General features: G+C 53.9%; 1 protein-coding gene across 3 annotated transcripts in view; it reads left to right on the top strand.

Moving 5' to 3' along the window:
* The window catches only part of TRPM2 (transient receptor potential cation channel subfamily M member 2), a 45,071-nt gene extending 31,398 nt beyond the window's left edge, over positions 1-13,673 (top strand). For 2 of the 3 annotated variants that reach the window (XM_027846430.1, XM_027846432.1), the window contains 12 exons: positions 20-201; positions 2,365-2,497; positions 3,694-3,781; positions 5,578-5,665; positions 6,804-6,955; positions 7,109-7,185; positions 7,541-7,642; positions 8,175-8,261; positions 8,468-8,573; positions 10,524-10,625; positions 11,126-11,242; positions 12,636-13,673. In XM_027846430.1, the coding sequence (XP_027702231.1) occupies positions 20-201; positions 2,365-2,497; positions 3,694-3,781; positions 5,578-5,665; positions 6,804-6,955; positions 7,109-7,185; positions 7,541-7,642; positions 8,175-8,261; positions 8,468-8,573; positions 10,524-10,625; positions 11,126-11,242; positions 12,636-12,761 (1,360 nt within the window). In that variant the 3' untranslated portion in view covers positions 12,762-13,673. Of the gene's footprint in view, positions 1-19; positions 202-2,364; positions 2,498-3,693; positions 3,782-5,577; positions 5,666-6,803; positions 6,956-7,108; positions 7,186-7,540; positions 7,643-7,688; positions 7,742-8,174; positions 8,262-8,467; positions 8,574-10,523; positions 10,626-11,125; positions 11,243-12,635 lie in introns of those variants that run through there. The other variant, XM_027846433.1, reaches the window with a different exon arrangement.
* The last annotated feature ends 4,387 nt before the right edge of the window (positions 13,674-18,060 follow it).

Below are 18,060 nucleotides of genomic sequence, written 5' to 3'. Positions count from 1 at the left end.
CCCCCCCCCCCCCCCCCAGCTACACTTTCCAGCAGGTCCAGGAGCACACAGACCAGATCTGGAAGTTCCAGCGGCACGACCTGATCGAGGAGTATCATGGGCGGCCCCCTGCGCCCCCGCCCTTCATCCTGTTCAACCACCTGCAACTGTTTGTCAAGAGAGTCATCCTGGGCAAGCCGGCCAAGAGGCATAAGCAGCTGAGTGAGTGCGCGTGCGCGTGCGCACTCCAGGACGCACCCAGCACGGGGCCTCCCGCAGGAGCATGCATGTGCACACGCAGGCATGTAGGCATGCATGTGTGCGCGCGCCCACACCCGCATACATGCCTGTACCTGCCATGCTGGCTGCTGCTGTGGCCTCTGCCGGGAGGGGTCTTCAGCGCCTGCTCTGGCCCATCGGTTCAGCAGGGCTCATAAGCCAGGCTGCCTTCTCTTCCTCTCACCTGCACCTGCCCGCGCTGGGCAGTCACTCAGACAGAAGAGGGGAGTAGCGCTGGCACTGGGCCCGGGCGCAGGGCGAGTCTGTACCCGCCCGTTCAGCCAGAGAGACAGAGACAGAGAGAGAAACAGAGAGAAACAGAGAGAGAGACAGAGACACAGAGAGAGTGACACAGAGAGAGAGACAGAGAGAGGAGAGACAGAGACAGAGACACAGAGAGAGAGGAGGGAGGGACAGACAGAGAAAGAAGGAGGGGGAGAGGGAGACAGAGACAAAGACAGAGAGAGACAGACAGAGAGAGAGAGAGACAGAGACACAGAGAGAGAGAGAGATACAGAGAGAGTGACACAGAGAGAGACAGAGACAGAGGCAGAGAAAGGAGAGACAGAGACAGAGAGAGGAGAGAGAGAGAGAGGAGGGAGGGAAGGAGAGAGGGAGGGAGGGAGGGACAGACAGAGAAAGACGGAGGGGGAGAGAGACAAAGACTGGAACATGATCAAGGGGCTATGCTATGAAGGGCAGACTTTGTGTTTGATCCTGGAAGTAATAGAGAGCCACAGCAGTTTAGGGAGTAGGAGAGTGACATGGTCCAACCTAAACGGAAGGAAATCACATGGACAGCTGACTAGTGGATGGACTGGACTGGGAAGATACTGGAGGCAAGGAGGGTTAGGGTTAGTGGTATTCCGTTGTAGTATTCCAGAGGAGAGACAGGCCTATCAGTGGGCTAGGCAACAAGCTTTACTAGGTCTTATATGTTCCTGGCGCTGTGCTAAGCGCGGGAGATACAGAGAAAGGGAAAGCCAGTCCCTACCCTCATGGAGCTCCTAGTCTAATGGGGAGACAACATATTAAAAGAAGGTAAAAAGCAGGGAGGGGCCCTGGGGAGGGGGTGAGCTGGGGAAGACAAGAGGAAATGGTTGCGCTGTGCCTCTCCTTGAATGAAGGACCTGGGAGGAGCTCTCCACTGTCCACCCTTTGCCATCTCCCATCTCCCACCAGAGCAAGGGGAAGGTGGGGATGGAGGAGGAGGAGGCAGGAGGTTCCGAGTCCACTGCGGGAGGGTCAGCCAGTGGGAGACAATGAGGTGGCCGCTCTGAGGACAGGGTTGGCACTAAGCTCAGTCTGAGGAGGGGCACGCAGGGTGGGCTGTGTATAGGTGGTCTCCCCTCGGCGGCTGTGAGTTCAAGGATGCAGGTGATTGGTCTGTGCACTGGTTTCACTTTAAGAAAGCTCCCTCCTCCCTTCTCCCTCTTCTGTCCAGGGGTTTGGGTCACCCCTTAGCTGCTGACCGAACCCCAGGTCCTGCCCCCTGAGAACACAGGAAGCATGCCAGCTTTGTGAGGCAAGCTCAGGCTGAGATTCCTGAAGTCAGGCACCTGCGGTGGGCAGTGAAAGCATCTGGGCTCTGGGGAGCCAGTGGGGCAGCCCTAGCAAGGGAGGAGCTGAGGGGCAGGGCCCTTTGTCAGACCCAACTGGGCATGTGTGGTTGGCAGTTTGGGTCCCAGAGCTTTTCAGATTTTGGCTGCGTCCTCCAGGGTGCCCCCCCTGCCCCCATGTCTTTTAAAATTCTAGCTTCCCAGGCCTCAGTGTCAGTCGGAAGACACCTCCTTGTCTGCAGGCCAAGGGCAGGGCCTAGGTCTCCAGCCTGAGCACAGCGCCAGGCCCACAAGAGGCCTGTTGGGCTGGCACTGAACCAAGCCTGGCTCCCTTGGGGCCTCTGTCTGTACCCTGGTGCTGTGGAGGAGACCTGAGGACAGGCAGCTGGTAGGACTGCTCCAGGGTCCTGGGCCCTCTCCCTCCTTTGCCCAGTTCCTGGGCCATGTGACCCACCAGCCAGAACCTGGAGGGCTGCCGCAGAGTGCACGGGCATATCCAAGGCCTGTGGAAATGTTGGCTTCTCCTTCTTTACCTCGCTCCCAACAGAGAAGAAGCTGGAGAAGAATGAGGAGGCCGCTCTGCTCTCCTGGGAGATCTACCTGAAGGAAAACTATCTGCAGAGTCAGCAGTACCAACTCAAGCAGAGGACAGACCAGAAGATTGAGGACATGGGTAACAAGTAAGACCAGGCTCTGATCAGGGGTGCCAGGCGGGCAGGTGGGCAGCCTGGCCCAGGGTCACCAGGGTGCTGGGTTCTGAGCAGGGGTGCCAGGCGGGCAGGTTGGCAGCCTGGCCCAGGGTCACCAGGGTGCTGGGTTCTGAGCAGGGGTGCCAGGTGGGCAGGTTGGCAGGCTGAGGGTCACCAGGGTACTAAGTCCTGAGCAGGGGTGCCAGGCAGGCAGGTGGGCAGGCTGAAGGTCACAAGGGTACTAAGTCCTGAACAGGGGTGCGAGGCGAGCAGGTAGGCAGGCTGAGGGTCACCAGGGTGCTGGGTTCTGAGCAGGGGTGCCAGGTGGGCAGGTTGGCAGGCTGAGGGTCATCAGGATACTAAGTCCTGAGCAGGGGTGCCAGGTGGGCAGGTTGGCAGGCTGAGGGTCACCAGGGTACTAAGTCCTGAGCAGGGGGCAGACAAGGAGTGGTCAGCAGGGCTGAGAGTCACCAGGATTCAATGAAGCAGAAAAAAAGGGCCCTCTGGGGTTTACCACACTTTTTATTGAGAGCCTGGCATATTCCTGGCATCCTGGGTAAGGAAAGGAAGTCCAAAGTACCCGCTCTCTAAGAGCTGAGAATTCTCATGGGCAGACTGACGCAGGCTGCTTGAGAAACGTGGTGGGGGAGGGGGGTCAGCGGCTGGCGGGAGATGAGGGAGGAAGGCAGGACTGGAGTTTGGCCTTGTGTCCAGGGAATGGAAGCTTGAGGTGTTAACATATCTCCGCTCCCAGCTCCCTCCCAGAGCTGTCCCTTAGAATAAAGCAGAAACAAAGGGGAAGAGGTTACTTGACCAAGTGTCGGGCAGGTCTGGCAGTCAGTGCTGTGTTTGGCCCCCGTGACTCCACACCTCTGCAAAGAAGGGAGGGGAGGCGCCTTCTCCTCCCTCTTGTCTGGGGCCAAGCCTGGCCCCTTTGGACCTTGCGCTCTCTTCCTCATATTCCTCATTTGTGTAGCCATTCCTGGGAAAGCGTTTTAGGAGAGGGAGGATGGAGCAACTCCAGTGGAGCCCCAAGTCCCAAAAAGTGAGAGGAAGGAGCAAGGACCAGGAGGGCATGGGAGGGGAGTAAGTGGGTCCCACGCACATGGGTGGGTCAGCTGCGTGACCACACGAGGCTGTGGCACCACCTCCCCTCTCTGAGGGAGAGGATGTGTGCTCTGTCCCAGGATCGACATCATGATGGATCTGCTGGACCTGGATCACCTGAAGAGGATGAGCTCCGTGGAGCAGCGCCTGGGGTACCTAGAAGAGCAGGTGAGCCTTGAGGCAGGGGTGGGTGGCCTCAACCTTTCCTGAGACAACTTGGGGCATTGAGGCAGCTGCAAGACCTGGTGGGCACAAGGACAAGGCGTTCTGGGCTGGGGTGGAGGGGGGGGTCAGAGGTGGGCTTGGAAGGTCCCTGAGCAACAGGACCCAAGGAGGGGACTTGTCCACCCCCCCACCCCCATGCCCTCTGGAGCCGAGCCCCGCCCACGCCGCCGGCAGTGAGGTGTTGCCCCCTCTGCATTAGGGAAGCAGATGCTCATGGCTCGTCCTGGGTGACCCGCTCTGCTGCCCCTGGGCATGGAGAGTGTCTCTGAGCAATAGCCTTCCTGGACTTGCTCAGGATCTGGGTTGGTGCACTGCCATGCACGGGTGTGTGCGCGCGCACACTCGCGCACGTGTGTACTGGACAAGGCCAACTTGAACTTGTTCTGTTCAATTAAACCAGCACTCAGCAAATGACTTTTGTATGCCAACCACCGGAGCAGATGCTAGAGAGATGCCTGGAGGAGGTGAGATTCCTGGCGAGACTGAGAAAAGGCAGCTTCCTCCAGGGCACACACCTCCTGGAGTGGTTTTCCTCCATAGCCTCCTCAATTCGACTCAGTAAACATGCATTAAGCATGTGTGCCAGGCACTGTGCTAAACTCCTAGCTCAAGAGCTGGCAGGAGTCCAGGGGTCATCCAGCCTGACTGCCTCATTTTACAGACGAGGCCACGGAGGCTCAGACGTCGGGGGTCAGAGCCATGTGGGCTCCTGCTTAGACTCTGTACAGGGCTAGGTTCTCCCAGGCTTAGGCGGACTCAGGGATGAGGGTTGGGGGGTGGGGGCATACTTATACTGGTCCACCAAGCATTTATTAACTGCTCACTATGGACCAGCCATTGTGTGAAGACAGAAACAAAGCCTTGCCCTCAAGGGACTTACATTCTACTTAGGGAAGGCAGCAGGGCCATAGATAAGCAAACAAGACAAAAGCCAGACACCCCACGATGGGGAGAATTCAAAAGGTGCCAGGAGAGCTGAGCCTCAAAGGTGGGAGGAGTCTCCAGAGGCAGAGGGGATGGCACGGAGGAGGTTGGAGGGGATGCCGTGTACAGGTAATGTCAAGGCTCATTGGCTGGAGCATAGAATGGGTGTGGAGGGCACAGAGTTAGCTTGGGAACGGCCTCCCTCGTTTTTGAGTCTGGCACAATGGGGGACAATGGCCACACCCCCCCTTGGTCCCAGCCCTCCCCCCACTTTAGGGCAGACATGGACACTGAACTGGAAGGACCACTGGCCACACCCAGAGTGTGATTCCTCAGTGGTACCATTGGCTCACCAGGTGCCCCTTGCACCTGGCTGATCCACCTTGGGAGGGGCTCGGCCGCCCTTGGTTGGATTTGGAGGTGGTCTTCCTGACTTATTCCTCTGGGCCCCCAAATGTCCTTGAGGCCTATTCTGTCTGCCTTGGGGCTGGAGGGAAAAGGGGTGCTGAAGGCCACTTCCTGGCCCAGGAAGCTCTGTCTCCAGAGTCACATTTCTTGCAGAGCTCCAAAGATCTGGTGAGGCACCCGTGTTATGGGGCTTTCATTTGGGGCTGACATGAGAGGAGATTCCAGGACCTCATCCCTGGGCCCCAGGTCTCAGGGGTAGTTGAGCTAATGTCTCTGGACAGCAGAGCAGAATGGAATTGACACAGTGCTTTCCCCAATGCTCATATCATCCCAATGGGGCCTGCTGGTGCCGGGGAGGAGGCACTGAGGAGGCCCCTCACCCAGGCTGCTTGACATGTTTTGGTCAGATGTTCCAGTCAACTAAAGCCCTGACCTGGATCATCCGGGCACTGAGAGACAATGGTTTTGGCTCTGAGGAGGATGTGCCTGTCTTAGGTAAGTCTTGTGGGCGCTGTGCCCAAGTGCACACTGGTAGTGTGAACTCTGGTCCCCTGCCCCAGAGTCCGCTCTCTCCCCACTATACCACACTGTCTCCCCTGCCCTGGCTCCCAGAGGCTTTGCAGGGATGACTGGTGCTGGTTTTCTGTTCCTGCCGTTTAAACACTGTGTGGGCACCAGGAGAGGAAAACCATGCCTAGCTATCTTCTGGCCAGTGGGAATAGCCCCTTTGCCCCAGTCAGATTCCCAGGGACTGGTTGGACATGGCCAGCTCTGGCCTCAGGCTAGGGCTCACCAGTGGTTCACACCTGAGTCTTCACTGACAGTCTAATGAGGACAGGGTGGAGATCAGTCCTGAAGGTCTCCCACCCTTGGGTGGGGGGTTGGAGGAGAGGGAGGAGCTCTGGTCTAGCCACCTGGAAGCCAGTCCGCATTTTACACTTACTAGCTGAAAGATTATGAAAGGGGCACCTGACCTCAGTTTCCTCATTTGTAAAATGGGGATAATGATAGCACCTACCTCCCAGGGTTGTAGTGAGGGTCAAATGAGATATTTGTACAGTACTTTATAGACCTTAAAATGCTGTCTAAATGTTCACTGTGATTAGGGGCCAGGGGAGGCAGGTATGGGTCAGAGATTATGGAGATGGGGGACAGTTTGTGAATCTTGGGGGGCTGAGAGTTAGGGTGAGGTGACAGGAGGGAGGCGGAGTGTGAAACCCTGGAAGGAAGGAAGGCTCCAGGACAAGCAGCAGTAGGAGGGGGTGAAGATGCATTCTGAGAGTCTGTGTGTGTGTGTGTGTGTGTGTGTGTGTGCGCGCGTGTGTGTGTGCATTTGTGCGTGCATGTGTGCATACGCGTGCACACACATGGGCGTGTGCGTATGTGTGTGAAGTGTGCGCACTGTGAATGTGCATGTGTGTGCACATGTGTGTACGCATGTGCATGCATGCCTGTGCATGTGTGTGCATGTGTGTATATGTGTATGTGCATGTGTGTGCGCATGTGTATGTGTGTGTATGTGGAGGGGGAGTCAGGAATGCTAGGCAGACCTGACCTGAGGGGCTGGGGCATCCAGAGTCCTGGTGGGGAGGGGGGCTCCTGAGAGTCTTCCTGGCCCCTCCCCTGCCCCCAGTGTCCAGGAAGATGCCGGAAGGGAAGGAGTACGACCCTGGAGACAAGCCAGAGGACGCAGAGGACCTGTACCATGTGAATGCCCGCCATCTTCTGTACCCCAACTCCACCGTCATGCGCTTCCCTGTGCCCAACGAGAAGGTGCCCTGGGAGGTAAGGGCCTCGGGGCAGAGTGGGCCGAGGCTCCTCAGTGCCGGCCACCCGAGGGGGCTGGGGTCAGTGGCCTGGATCATGGCCTGCGCCCCAGATGAGGTGCCAGCTTTCAGGCCTAGGGAGAGCGGTGGTTGAAAGATGGTTTCTTCACAGCAGGAATTCCATATCTATGACCCTCCCTTTTACACAGCAGAAAGGAAGGAGAAGGCCACATCGGACCCTGTGGGAAAGTGAGTCAGTTGGTGATGAGCCTCCCGCCCTCCACAGGATGCTGGGCCTCTGGACGGGAGGGGGCACAGAGATGGCCTCAGAGAAGTCGGGGGGGGGGTTGGAGTGCAGGCTGTGGTCCCATCGGGAGGAGCCAGGTCATCTAGAGAACGGGGGCCAGCCTGGCATTCTGGGGCTACTGCCATGACTGGCCAGGGTGTCCAGGGTAGGGTGGAACATACTGGTCACTCCTGGCTCTGTCAGGCCAGCCTGGAGCCCTCCCACGTTGTGGGAGCTAAAGCCTCTTGGGATAGTGCTTGCCCTCCTGGCCCTCCCTGCTCTGCCCAGAGCACCCGGGCTGCCTCTGCTCTCTTTCAGTTCTCTGGAGTCCCTGTCCAGGATCAATTATAACACCATGGATGGACTGATCAACAGGCAGAGTTTCCACGGACCTTACATGGTGCAGGATGGGCTCTCGCTGTGAGTCAACTTGGATTGCTCGCACTCTGACCCCCGCCCCTGGGTTCCACCTGCCAGATGGACCCACAGCTCGCCCCCACCCTGGGCCCTCATGATCCAGTGAGTGATGCTGCTTCCTGGAAAGGTAGCAGCTCTGATTTCATTTATGCAGGGAACTCTCCTGTGCCCACCAGGGCAGGCTGGCATGTTTTCTCCAGCTAATAGTCTTGAAAAGTTGCCTAGAGCAGTGAGAGGTCGGGAGTTTTCCGAAGGTGACTTGAACCTGGGTCTCCCTGGCCCTCTAGCCTTTGGCTATGTTGCCATGTGTAAGAGCCTCAGGCCATCTGTGATGTTCCTCCCCTACCTGAGCTGGTCCAGGGCTTCTCCAAAAGAGGTGTCCACAGGGCAGAAGCTGGCAGAGGCAGCTTCCATCATTTCAAGCCAAAAACCTGTCACAAGAAGGTTGCATTCCATTAACTGTGGCTCTACCCTTGACCTTGGGTACTCTGTTCTGGAGAGGCCCTAAGCCAACCACGCTTCCTCCCTGTGCCAGGAACCCCATGGGGCGCACGGGATTACGAGGCAGGGGAAGCCTCTGTTGCTTTGGACCGAACCACGCCCTGCACCCTGTTATCACACGGTGAGTAGCCTTACGGTGGCTGGCATTCTTTCTATGGTGCTGGGAGCACAATTACCAGCTTCTTTTATTCTGTACCTCAGAGGAAATCTGAGGAGTGAGGAGGGACCCTCTTCAGTAAACTTCCAGAATCCTTTCCAGGTTTGGTGGTTGGGAGGTAAACTGGGACATCAGGGTGATCCAGGGCAGGCATCTCTCCTCTCTTACAGCTGGCGGCGGAATCAAGATGGAGCCATTTGTAGAAAAAGCATAAAGAAGATGCTGGAAATTTTGGTTGTCAAGCATGCCCTGTCAGAACACTGGGCTTTGCCAGGGGTATGTGACTGTTGGCCAATGGGTGGATGTCAATACCCCTTCCTTCTTTCAGTTTTTCATTCATTAATTCATTCAACAAATATTTGTTAAACTCTCACTCTGCACAAGGACCTGTGCTAAAAGGCAAGGGATAAATACTTCATTAGTGTTGGTGTCAGAATAATTTCTTCAAGGATCTGTGACTTAATTGGTGTGGGGCATGGCCTCTTTACAAGGGCAGAGGACAGTGCTTGTATGCCTCAGGTAGGTTGTCTTTGTGAGTAGCCATGGCCCAAATGTCCATGTCCCTGTGGCCAGCCAGGAGATAATCCTTTCTGGTCCTCAACTGGCAGACATCTACAGTCTGTTACTGGGCCCAGTCTCAAAGCCCTTCCATCATTGCAGCCTCCATTGGGATGGCTTTGAAGATCCTTGGTCTTCCCAAGTCGTGCTGAGGAACCAAAACAGAACTTTGATAGGAATGGAGGAGGTGGGCAATAAACCACTTCCCTTTCCTCTGGGACCTTACAGGAGGGGAGAGTGATATAGGGCTATATAATCATTGTTCAGAGTGCGTGGGCCTCATCTTATCTCCTCTTCATCTTCGTAGCTGTCACCTATCAGCTTCCAGGTCATTCTTCTGGCATTTTCAATGCACATGGTACCTAGCTCACAGTTTTCTTTACCCTTCTTCTTGCCATTCGCCTTGGAGATTATCAAATTAACTTTGATGGCCCCTTATAATAACCTGACCTCCTAATTCCCAAATTGAAATGGCCTCCTCCATTCTCCTTCAGCCCCACAATGACAAAGGTCACCCTTTGGTCCACCCCACCTCTAAGAAACAGACCACTTAGTAGGGTGAGAACTGGAATCTTTTCTCCCTGACCACAGCCCCCAATCTTCTGCCCTCTTCTATATGCTCATGCACCCCACATCCTGCTCTTCATCCTTCCTAGGACCTCTAAAGTCTCAGGACCTAATTATTCCAGCCCGTTTTCCTCTCTGACTTCACCAATCTCCATTCCTTGCCTTGGTATGATAGTAGCACAGCTTGAGAGCTGGAAGTACCTTTGAGGTCATCCAGTCCAACCCCCCTATTTTACTAATGAGGAAACTGAGGCCTCTTCAAAGAGGTGAAGAGGCTTGCCCAAGGTCATACTGGTAGTAAGTTGTAGGGCCAGGATTTGAATGTCGGTCCTCTGACTCCAGATCTCATGCTCTTTCCACTGTGCAACATAATATTTTACTCACCACTTTTCCATGGCCTTTGTTCTGGACCCTTCTGCCATTTCTTACTTGTATAGACTCATTTCTGTCTAATGACCACCCCGAGGACTCTGCTCCTACTGCAGGGCTGCTTCAAAAGACAAGGCTTCCCTGACTATCAAAGGAAGTGGCTTCCCCAGGAGGTGGTAGGCCCTTCATCGCTGGGGTGTGGGTGGTCACTTGTTGGGTGACTGTTCCCCCTCTCCAGGTCCTGAAGCCCACACTCTGTCAAATATATTGTTGTGGGAATCTTTGGACAGGTAGAGGCTGGACCAGATGCTTCTGAGGTCCCTTCTGTCTCAGAGATTCTAAATTCTAAGTCTGATGTTAAAATTGTCTGGGACCTGGTGCACTAGGCTGCCTTGGACCATGTCCCTGCAGTCTGGGTGTCTACATTCCAAGAATGTTGCCAAAGAGAATCAAGTCTTAGGCAAGAATTCAACACAGTGGCCTTCAAGGCTCCTGCTGACTTGAGTTCTGTGGTCCTGGGTTCCAGAAGAAAAGGTCCAGCAGAGCCCTGGGCTCCATTCTTAGCTCTGACACTTACTGACTGTTTGACCATGGGCAAACCCTTTTATTGACTCCTGGCTTGTTCATCTATAAAACGGGGATGCTGGGAGAAAGGCATTCCATTAGCTGAAAAGCCCCCTTGCTCATGGATTGAGACTGGCTGGCTGCATGGAATTTTCTGGTTCTCTCCAGGGATCTCTGGAGCCTGGTGAGATGCTGCCCCGAAAACTAAAGAGGATCCTAAGCCAGGAATTCTGGCAGTACTTTGAGACACTGCTGAAGCAAGGTGCTGAGGTAGGGTGACCTTGTGGGTCCCTGCCTCAGTGGGTGGGAAGTGCTGGTCTGGGAAGGCTCCCTTGGATGATAGACCAGGCTGGCTGAGAGGGTGTAGAAGCTACTGCAGAGAGGTCATCCCAGGGGATGAGGAAAGGTCTGTGAAGGGGGCGAGCAGGAAGGCCAGCCCGGCTGGACTCAGAGTAGAGGGGAAGTGGGGTGTTGGGGAGGGGTATGATGAGCAGGATAAGGAATTGGGGCTCTATTCAGAAGAGGGTGGGGAGCCACTGAAGTGTGTGAGCCCCAGGCTTTTAGTGGGGCAAGGGGAAGGTTCATTTTGCTAGCTGTGGCACACGGATTAGAGAAGAGGGTAGTGGAGGTGGGGAAACCAGTAAGGAGATGACAAGGCAGGTGGTGGCAAGTGGAGCTCAGAAGAAGCCCTGTGACCCTGACAGTGCCCAGCACACAGTAGGTACTTCCCCAAGACTGAGTGATCCCCTTCCCCTGCTCTGCCTCCCCAGGTCTATAAAGGCTACGTTGATGACCCAAGGAACACGGATAATGCCTGGATAGAAACCATTGCCATCAGTGTTCACTTCAAGGACCAGAATGACTTGGAACTGAAGCGACTGAATTCGGTAAGCACCTTTTGATGCCTTCCCCACGCCCCCAGAGGTCTGTGAAAATGTCACCACCAAACGTGGTCTGGTCGATGGAATTGTTAGTCTCTCTGGTAAAGCGAATATTGGAGTCTTTGCTTCTCCCAGCAAGAGCAGCGTGATCTAAGTCCCACTTAATGGTGGAACAGTCTCTTTCCTCACAACCTTCAGGTTGTACAAGGATTGTTATTCTCATTCTGCAGATGAGGAAACTGAGGCTCAGGGTAGTGAAGTGATTTGCCCAAGGTCTCCTAGAGAATAAATGGCAGATTTAAGAGATGGAAATGACTAACGGTTTGTGGCAGATGACGCCTAAGATGAGGGAGGGCTTGGGTGCCCACACACCACTACTCCTAGCCTGGGCACCAAGAAAGGCAAACACATTGTTGTCTTGACAGACAGAGGTCAGTTTGACCTCACAGGTCTCGATGAGACTTGGTGGGATGAGATCCGTGACTGGCACGTGGCTCAGGAAGGATGGCAGACACCCCCTTGTATTCCAAAGACAGCATCAGGTGAAGGCCCCACAGTGGGGATGCGACCGGGAGAAGGAGGACATTGAAGCAGTGGGTGACAGATGTGTCCAATGGACAGCTTGGCCAAAGAAGGGGATGGAGGATGAGCTGCAGACACACATCACAGGCAGAGGCTTGATGATGATGGGGGTGTCTGGAAAGGACGATGCATCAGTTCTCGGTTTGTGCTGCTAGCAGCTCTTTGACCTGCCTCAATGAAGAGTCATTCTCTAAAAGGTGGGGGGATGGCAGATGGAACTACTTTCTTTAACAAATCTGGTTTTGACCAACCAATCAATCAATAAGCAAATATTTATTAAGTGCCTACTATGTGCCAGGCTCTGTGGTAGGCACGAGGAATACCAGGGTAAAGAGTAACAGTCCCTGACCTCAGGGAGTGAGGATAGGAGACAATGTGTACCATGCAGTTATATATGAAGTAGATGCAAGGTGATGGGAGGAGGGGCACCAGCAGCTGGGGGAAGCTGCATATAGAAGGGGGTGCTGAGCTGGGTCCTGAAGGAAGCCAGGGATTATGGGAGAAAGCAAAGGCCTTCCCGGCATGAGAGATGGGCACGGCACAGTCATGGAGATGGAGACAGAGCGTCCCATGTGAGGACACCAAGGAAGACCTGATTGGCGAAGGAGCCCACTCCCTCTGGGCATTTCTGGTGCAGGGCAGAGAAGCGCAGTGTGCCCTGCACCGTAGCAGTTGGAGGAGCTAGTTTCAAATGGGTCAGGGAAAGGTAGGTAGCATCCCATGGACAATATTGTATAGTGAAAGCTGACTCAGGAGGGCTGGGATGACCTGAGGACAGAGATTTGGGTGATGAGTGGCTGCTTCCTTTCCTTCCCAGCATCTCCAGGTCTGCGACCCAGAGGTCTCCATCCGATGGCAGGTGGTGGACAAGCGGATCCCGCTCTACGCCAATCACAAGGAGATACTTCAGAAGGCCTCCGCCCTGTTTGGTGCCTATTACTAAGGCCAGATCCACCCTCCACGTGCCTGGCCCTGGAAGACAGCAAAGGGCTGGGCTCTTGTTGGCCAGAAATGAGCCATCTGGTCCAATGGTCTCCACGCCTGCCACGACGACAAAGATGTTTACCCTGTTACTCAGCCCCTGTGGACTCACCGCTATCCTCTTAGAGGGGGGACTGAGACTCCTGATGGGTGCAGGCTGCCAACGTGGGCCAGATGCCAGCAGAAGAGTCAGAATCCACCTCGGAGTGCTGGCCTTGCCCTCCTCCATGCCACACCCTGTCTCCTTGCAATCCAGACTGGCAATCAGACTGCCCCAGAGGCATTGATGGTGGTGCTGGGGGGTGAGAAAGGGGAGCTCTTAAGATCCAGGCCTGGGATGAAGGACAGGGAGGGCCAGGGACCTGTCTTGTCCACAGAGGACAAGCTAATGTCATCAGGGGAGGTGCATCCCCTTTCTTCACCATCTCCAGTCCCCAGGGAGGGGCTAACCTGAGAGGCCCACTGCTTTCCAGCCCATGCCACCTTTCTGTTCTTTTCCATAGCATTTTCCCTGCTCCTGCCCAGGGCCCTCTAACTACTGCTAGGCTCCATGTTCTCATGAGATTGACCCCAGAGCCTCTGTAACTGGGACTTAGCATGTGTCTACCCCACCCAGTCCCTCCCCACCAGGAAAGTCTGAGGCCTGTGGTCTGGGGACATTCCCCATCCACAGCAGGTGCCAAACTGTCATAAGCAAGGAGTGTCCCAGGGCTTCAGGGGACCACCGGGGTGGGCTGATCCCCACGAGAGAGGCCAGATCCTGAGGGCCCTAACGAAGCTGCCTCAGTGTCTGTTAGTGTCTTCTCACGAGACCTGCCATGGTCAAGTGACTCTGAGGATGGGGACCTGGTAACAGACGTGACATTAAACCTCCTCACATGCTGCTGCCCTGTTCTGTTTGGGTTGACCTGTAGATGCTGAGCAGGACAAACATGGGCTTGAATGGGGGTGGGGGTGTCCTTGAACTTCTGTGCGCTCGATTTCCTGGAGGTGCAGGAAGACAGGAGAGCCAGGGGCCACAGGGCTGAGTCGCTCACAAGACCCTTCATCCCAATCCCCAAGTTTATCCTGCACCACCACCCCACCTGCCTGCTGATGTGACTCAGAAGAAACAAATGTGTGGCCTTTTGACCCTGGGGGCAGCACAGCTCTGCTTAAACCCTGCAGCTTTTCTCTGAATCTCTTCATCCCTAAGACCCCATGCCTGCTCTGATGTTCTTTCTCCCCCTACCCCACCTCCCAAACCTGACCAGGTTTAAATCAGGGAATTCTTGCCACTCAGCTCATTGCCACCATGTTTCCTGTGATCCAGCTTCATTCCTGGAACATTCCCATTATCATCCTATGATCCACATTCCAGCTCTGAGGCCTCTTCCTGGCCTGCCATGCCCCCTGCCCCAGGCTTGGCATGTTTCTTCTCTTCCTTGGTGGATCCCAACAGCCAATATTTGCTCCCAGCTCGGTCTCATTGTCAGGCTATAGGTGTGAGGTGGAACACCATAACCTCAGGATCGGTGTGGAGATCTCACTGGCATCTGGGGATCAGGGAGAGTCAGGGCTGCTTAAATAGAGGCTGGAAGAATTTTTGGTGCTAAGAGAAGAACCCAGATGTTCTGGATGCTCAACTGGTCCTTCAGTCCTTGGAGGCCGGCACCTTGGCTCTGTACAGGTCTCATCTCTGCTGGTGCGATTCACGACCTGCTCAGACCTGGCATATATGTGATCCGGTAGGGTACTGGGGCCAGGTCAGGCTGGTGTGGAGCCCTGCGGTTGTCTGGGACCATCCTGGGCTAGCAGACGGGTAGTGTTCCAGTCCAGGTGACTGATGCACGCCCAAAGCTTCCTCAGAGGAGCAGCATCTTCTAGAGCTTATACTCTCCCGCCAGGGCTGTTGAGAGCCCAGGGACTGCCTTCCCACCAGGAAGAGATCTCAGAGGAGGGATTTATTTAGCACAGGATGAAACAACTGCTAAGCAACCCGAAACATTCACATGCCTCCCATAGGAAGGGGCACCAGGTAATGGGGGATGTGTCCCATTGATTGTTGAGGAAAATGAGCTCACAGCATCTTATCAATGACTTGGGGGGTAGGGATGGTGTGGTGATCATCTTGGGAGAGGATGCAAAGCTGGGAAAGAATAGCAGCTAATACACTGAATAACAGTCAAGGTCCAAGAAGGCTGTGTGGACTAGAGTCCTGGGCCAAATATAATAAGGTGGATCTAACAGGAATAAATGCAAAGTTTAAAAGGAGTCAAAATCCATTTTACCAAGTAAGATGGGGGCAGTATGGCTAGAGAACAGCTCATCTAAAAATCTGGGGGTTACAGTGGACCCCAAGCTGACTGTGTGATATGGTGCCTGAACTACTTTAGGAGAAGGAGAGTGTCCAGGACTAGTGAGGGGAAAGCCCTGACCTAATCCATCCTGCTCCAATGACATCGACAGCGCTGTCTTCAGTCATGAGTGCCCCACTTTAGGAAGGAAATCAACAATCTATGGAATGACCAGAGGAGATGAGGATGGTGAAAAGCCTTGAGTCCATGTCCAGGAGCATCCATTGGAACGGCATCCATGGACACCTTGACCAATCAGTTGTTCGGTTACTATTGACTGAACTTTGAACCCATGCAAAGGATCCTTCCAGGCTGGGGGTGAGGGGAGCCTATGATACAACTTGGAGGAGGTCACAGCCCAGAGGTATGATGAGACTCCTTCGTGACAAGAGAATGCTGACTTTCATGTTTTGAAAGTACAGGGATTTCACACATGAATTCAGATTTCAGTCCCTCAGTGTCTGAATACACAGTTGTCACATGTGGACACAGCCAGAACACTTCACAACTGGTGGCCAGTCTCCTTCTAAGGAGCATCTTCAAACTTTGCTGGACTAGTTGTGGGATGTCTCTGGGGTGGGGGATGGGTGGAAGCTGCAGTGAGACAAAGTGAATGTGAGAACTGGCTCGAAGGGGAGTGGGCTGCCCTGGGAGGTGGGAGGCTCCCCATTCCTGGAGGGCTTCCAGCTAGTGATGGACAACCCTTTGTTAGGAATGCTGAGGTCTCATCCAACTCTGAGCTGGGAGCATGGAGAGCAAAGACTGCTTTTTAGAATGTAGGTTGCATATTTGTGAATTATTTGGAGGTGGAGAGTGAATTGACTTCTGCAAAGGAAAACATGGAGAAAGATGGCATAATGTTTTGTAAATAAATTCACGTTTCATTGGCTCTGGTCATGAGCACAAATCCACAAGGGCTCCATCTCAATTTGCCTGCCCACCCGAAGAGATGGCCCCCTGCCTTCTCCACCCCAGGCCACTAAGGACCCTGGGTGGCCATTTCACAAGGAACTCTGTCTAAAGATGTCTCAGAGTCCTGTCCAGCTAACATCAGATGGCTCTAAGTTTTGAAATAATCCTAGGAAGAAGATGAATATGTTGAGTGTGAGCAGTCTTGGGGGTACAAAGGAGCAGGGAAAAGGGATCATGGGACCTCTCCCAACTGTGGGGGAAACAGACCCTTCTGCCAGGCCTCCCAGATTGCCCCCAGAGCTTTCCCTGGGAACATCCTCAGTTTACTGAGCTCATTCCTTTGCTTTAGGCCTGCTTCCTGATCTGGCCCTCATCTCTCTTCTACCACTGTCCTGCAGTGCCGTGATTTAGATCCCTGTTATTATTACTAATCATCTACTATTATTATTAGAGAGCCAGAGCTGGAAGGGACCTTGATGATGTCTGTGGTCATAGGCTCATTGATCTGCAGCTGGAAGGGACCTTGGAGGCCATCCTTTTACAGAGGAGGAAACTGAGGCCCAGAGAGATGAAGTGACCCACCATGGGTCACATAGATAGCATCTGAGGAGAGATTTGAACTCAGGTCTTCCTGACACCAAGTCCAGGGCCTGCCTTCTACACCATGCAACCTCTGGTCGATCCAGGCCAGGGACTCTTGACTCTTTATGTTCCTCTGGTGAGGCCTACGGAACCCTTCTTAGAATCATGTTTTAAAAATGCACAAAATAAAATGGAAACTAGGTATATCAAAATATAGTCATAAAAATGTATAGAAAACCTGGTTCAAGCCCCAGATTAGGAACCCCTGATCTAGCCCACTGCCCTCCCCCTTTCACAAAGGGGCCCATGGTGGGGCAGGAGGTGGGGCACCATGGCTGTGTTTGTTAGCACCAGGGTTGGTGTGGGAGCCCAGCGCTCCTGATTTCCAGCCCAAGGCTTTTGTCACATCCTTTCTAGATCTGAAAATACTCACCTGTGTTTCCTGACTTGATTTCCTGAACAGTTCCAATGCCATCTTTGTGACCCCAAGATCTCTCTTCCCCTTCCTCCAAACCTCTAATCTTAATTCAACAAATTAGGTGCTTGTAAAATTTCAGTGCCTGGAATTTTCACTATTAGAGATTCATTATTTCAGCTAAAGTATTAAAGCCCTCTATTACACTTTAAAGGGGTGGCAAGATGGCACAGTAGGTAGAACACCAGGCAGGGAGTTAGGAAGGCTCACCTTCCTGAGTTTAAATCTGTATTACTAGCTGTATGACCCTGTGAACTGTGAATTATTTGGAAGTGGGGAGTGAATTGACTTCTGTAAAGGAAAACATGGAGAAAGATGGCATAATGTTTTGTAAATAGATTCACATTTCATTGGCTCTGGCCATGAGCACAGATCCATAGGGCTCCATCTCAATCTGCCTGCTCGCCCAAAGAGACGGCTCCCTGCCTCCCCCACCCAGGCCCTGGGTAAGTCACTTCACCCTGTTTGTCTCAGTTTCCTCATTTGTAAAATGAGCTGGAGAAGGAAATGGCAGACCTCTCCATTATTTTTGCCAACAAGGCCCCAAATGGGGTCACAGAGTCAGACATGACTGAAAATGACTGAACTGATTATACTTTAAATGTGTCTGGCTGAAATAACAGGTCAAATAATCTGTGTATGCCTGTCCACCCACACCTTGGCAGCAGACCAATTTATTGAAGAAGCACACTGCAGCTCCTCTGAGGGAGGGAGACCCAGGACAGGTAGGTGTGGCTGGAGGCTCAGGAAGGCAGGCAGGAGGGTGCCCCAGGCAGGGGCTCTGGGCAGTGAAAGATAGGGAAGTGAGAAGCTGCCAGCCCCATGTTCCTGGAGGGGCCCTTCTTTCCTACAATCAGCTCCCCCGGGGAGTTAGATGCCCTCCAGTCTGGGGAATAAACAGTGCCTGGGAGGCCACATGGGCTAGATTCCCATGCCCAGGGAGACACATCCTCTCA

This window comes from Vombatus ursinus, unplaced genomic scaffold, assembly GCF_900497805.2.
Source record: "Vombatus ursinus unplaced genomic scaffold, bare-nosed wombat genome assembly UNPS02015165.1, whole genome shotgun sequence".
NCBI lineage: Eukaryota > Metazoa > Chordata > Mammalia > Diprotodontia > Vombatidae > Vombatus > Vombatus ursinus.
Note: the sequence above shows the minus strand (reverse complement) of the source record. Positions and strands in the feature narration are given on the sequence as shown.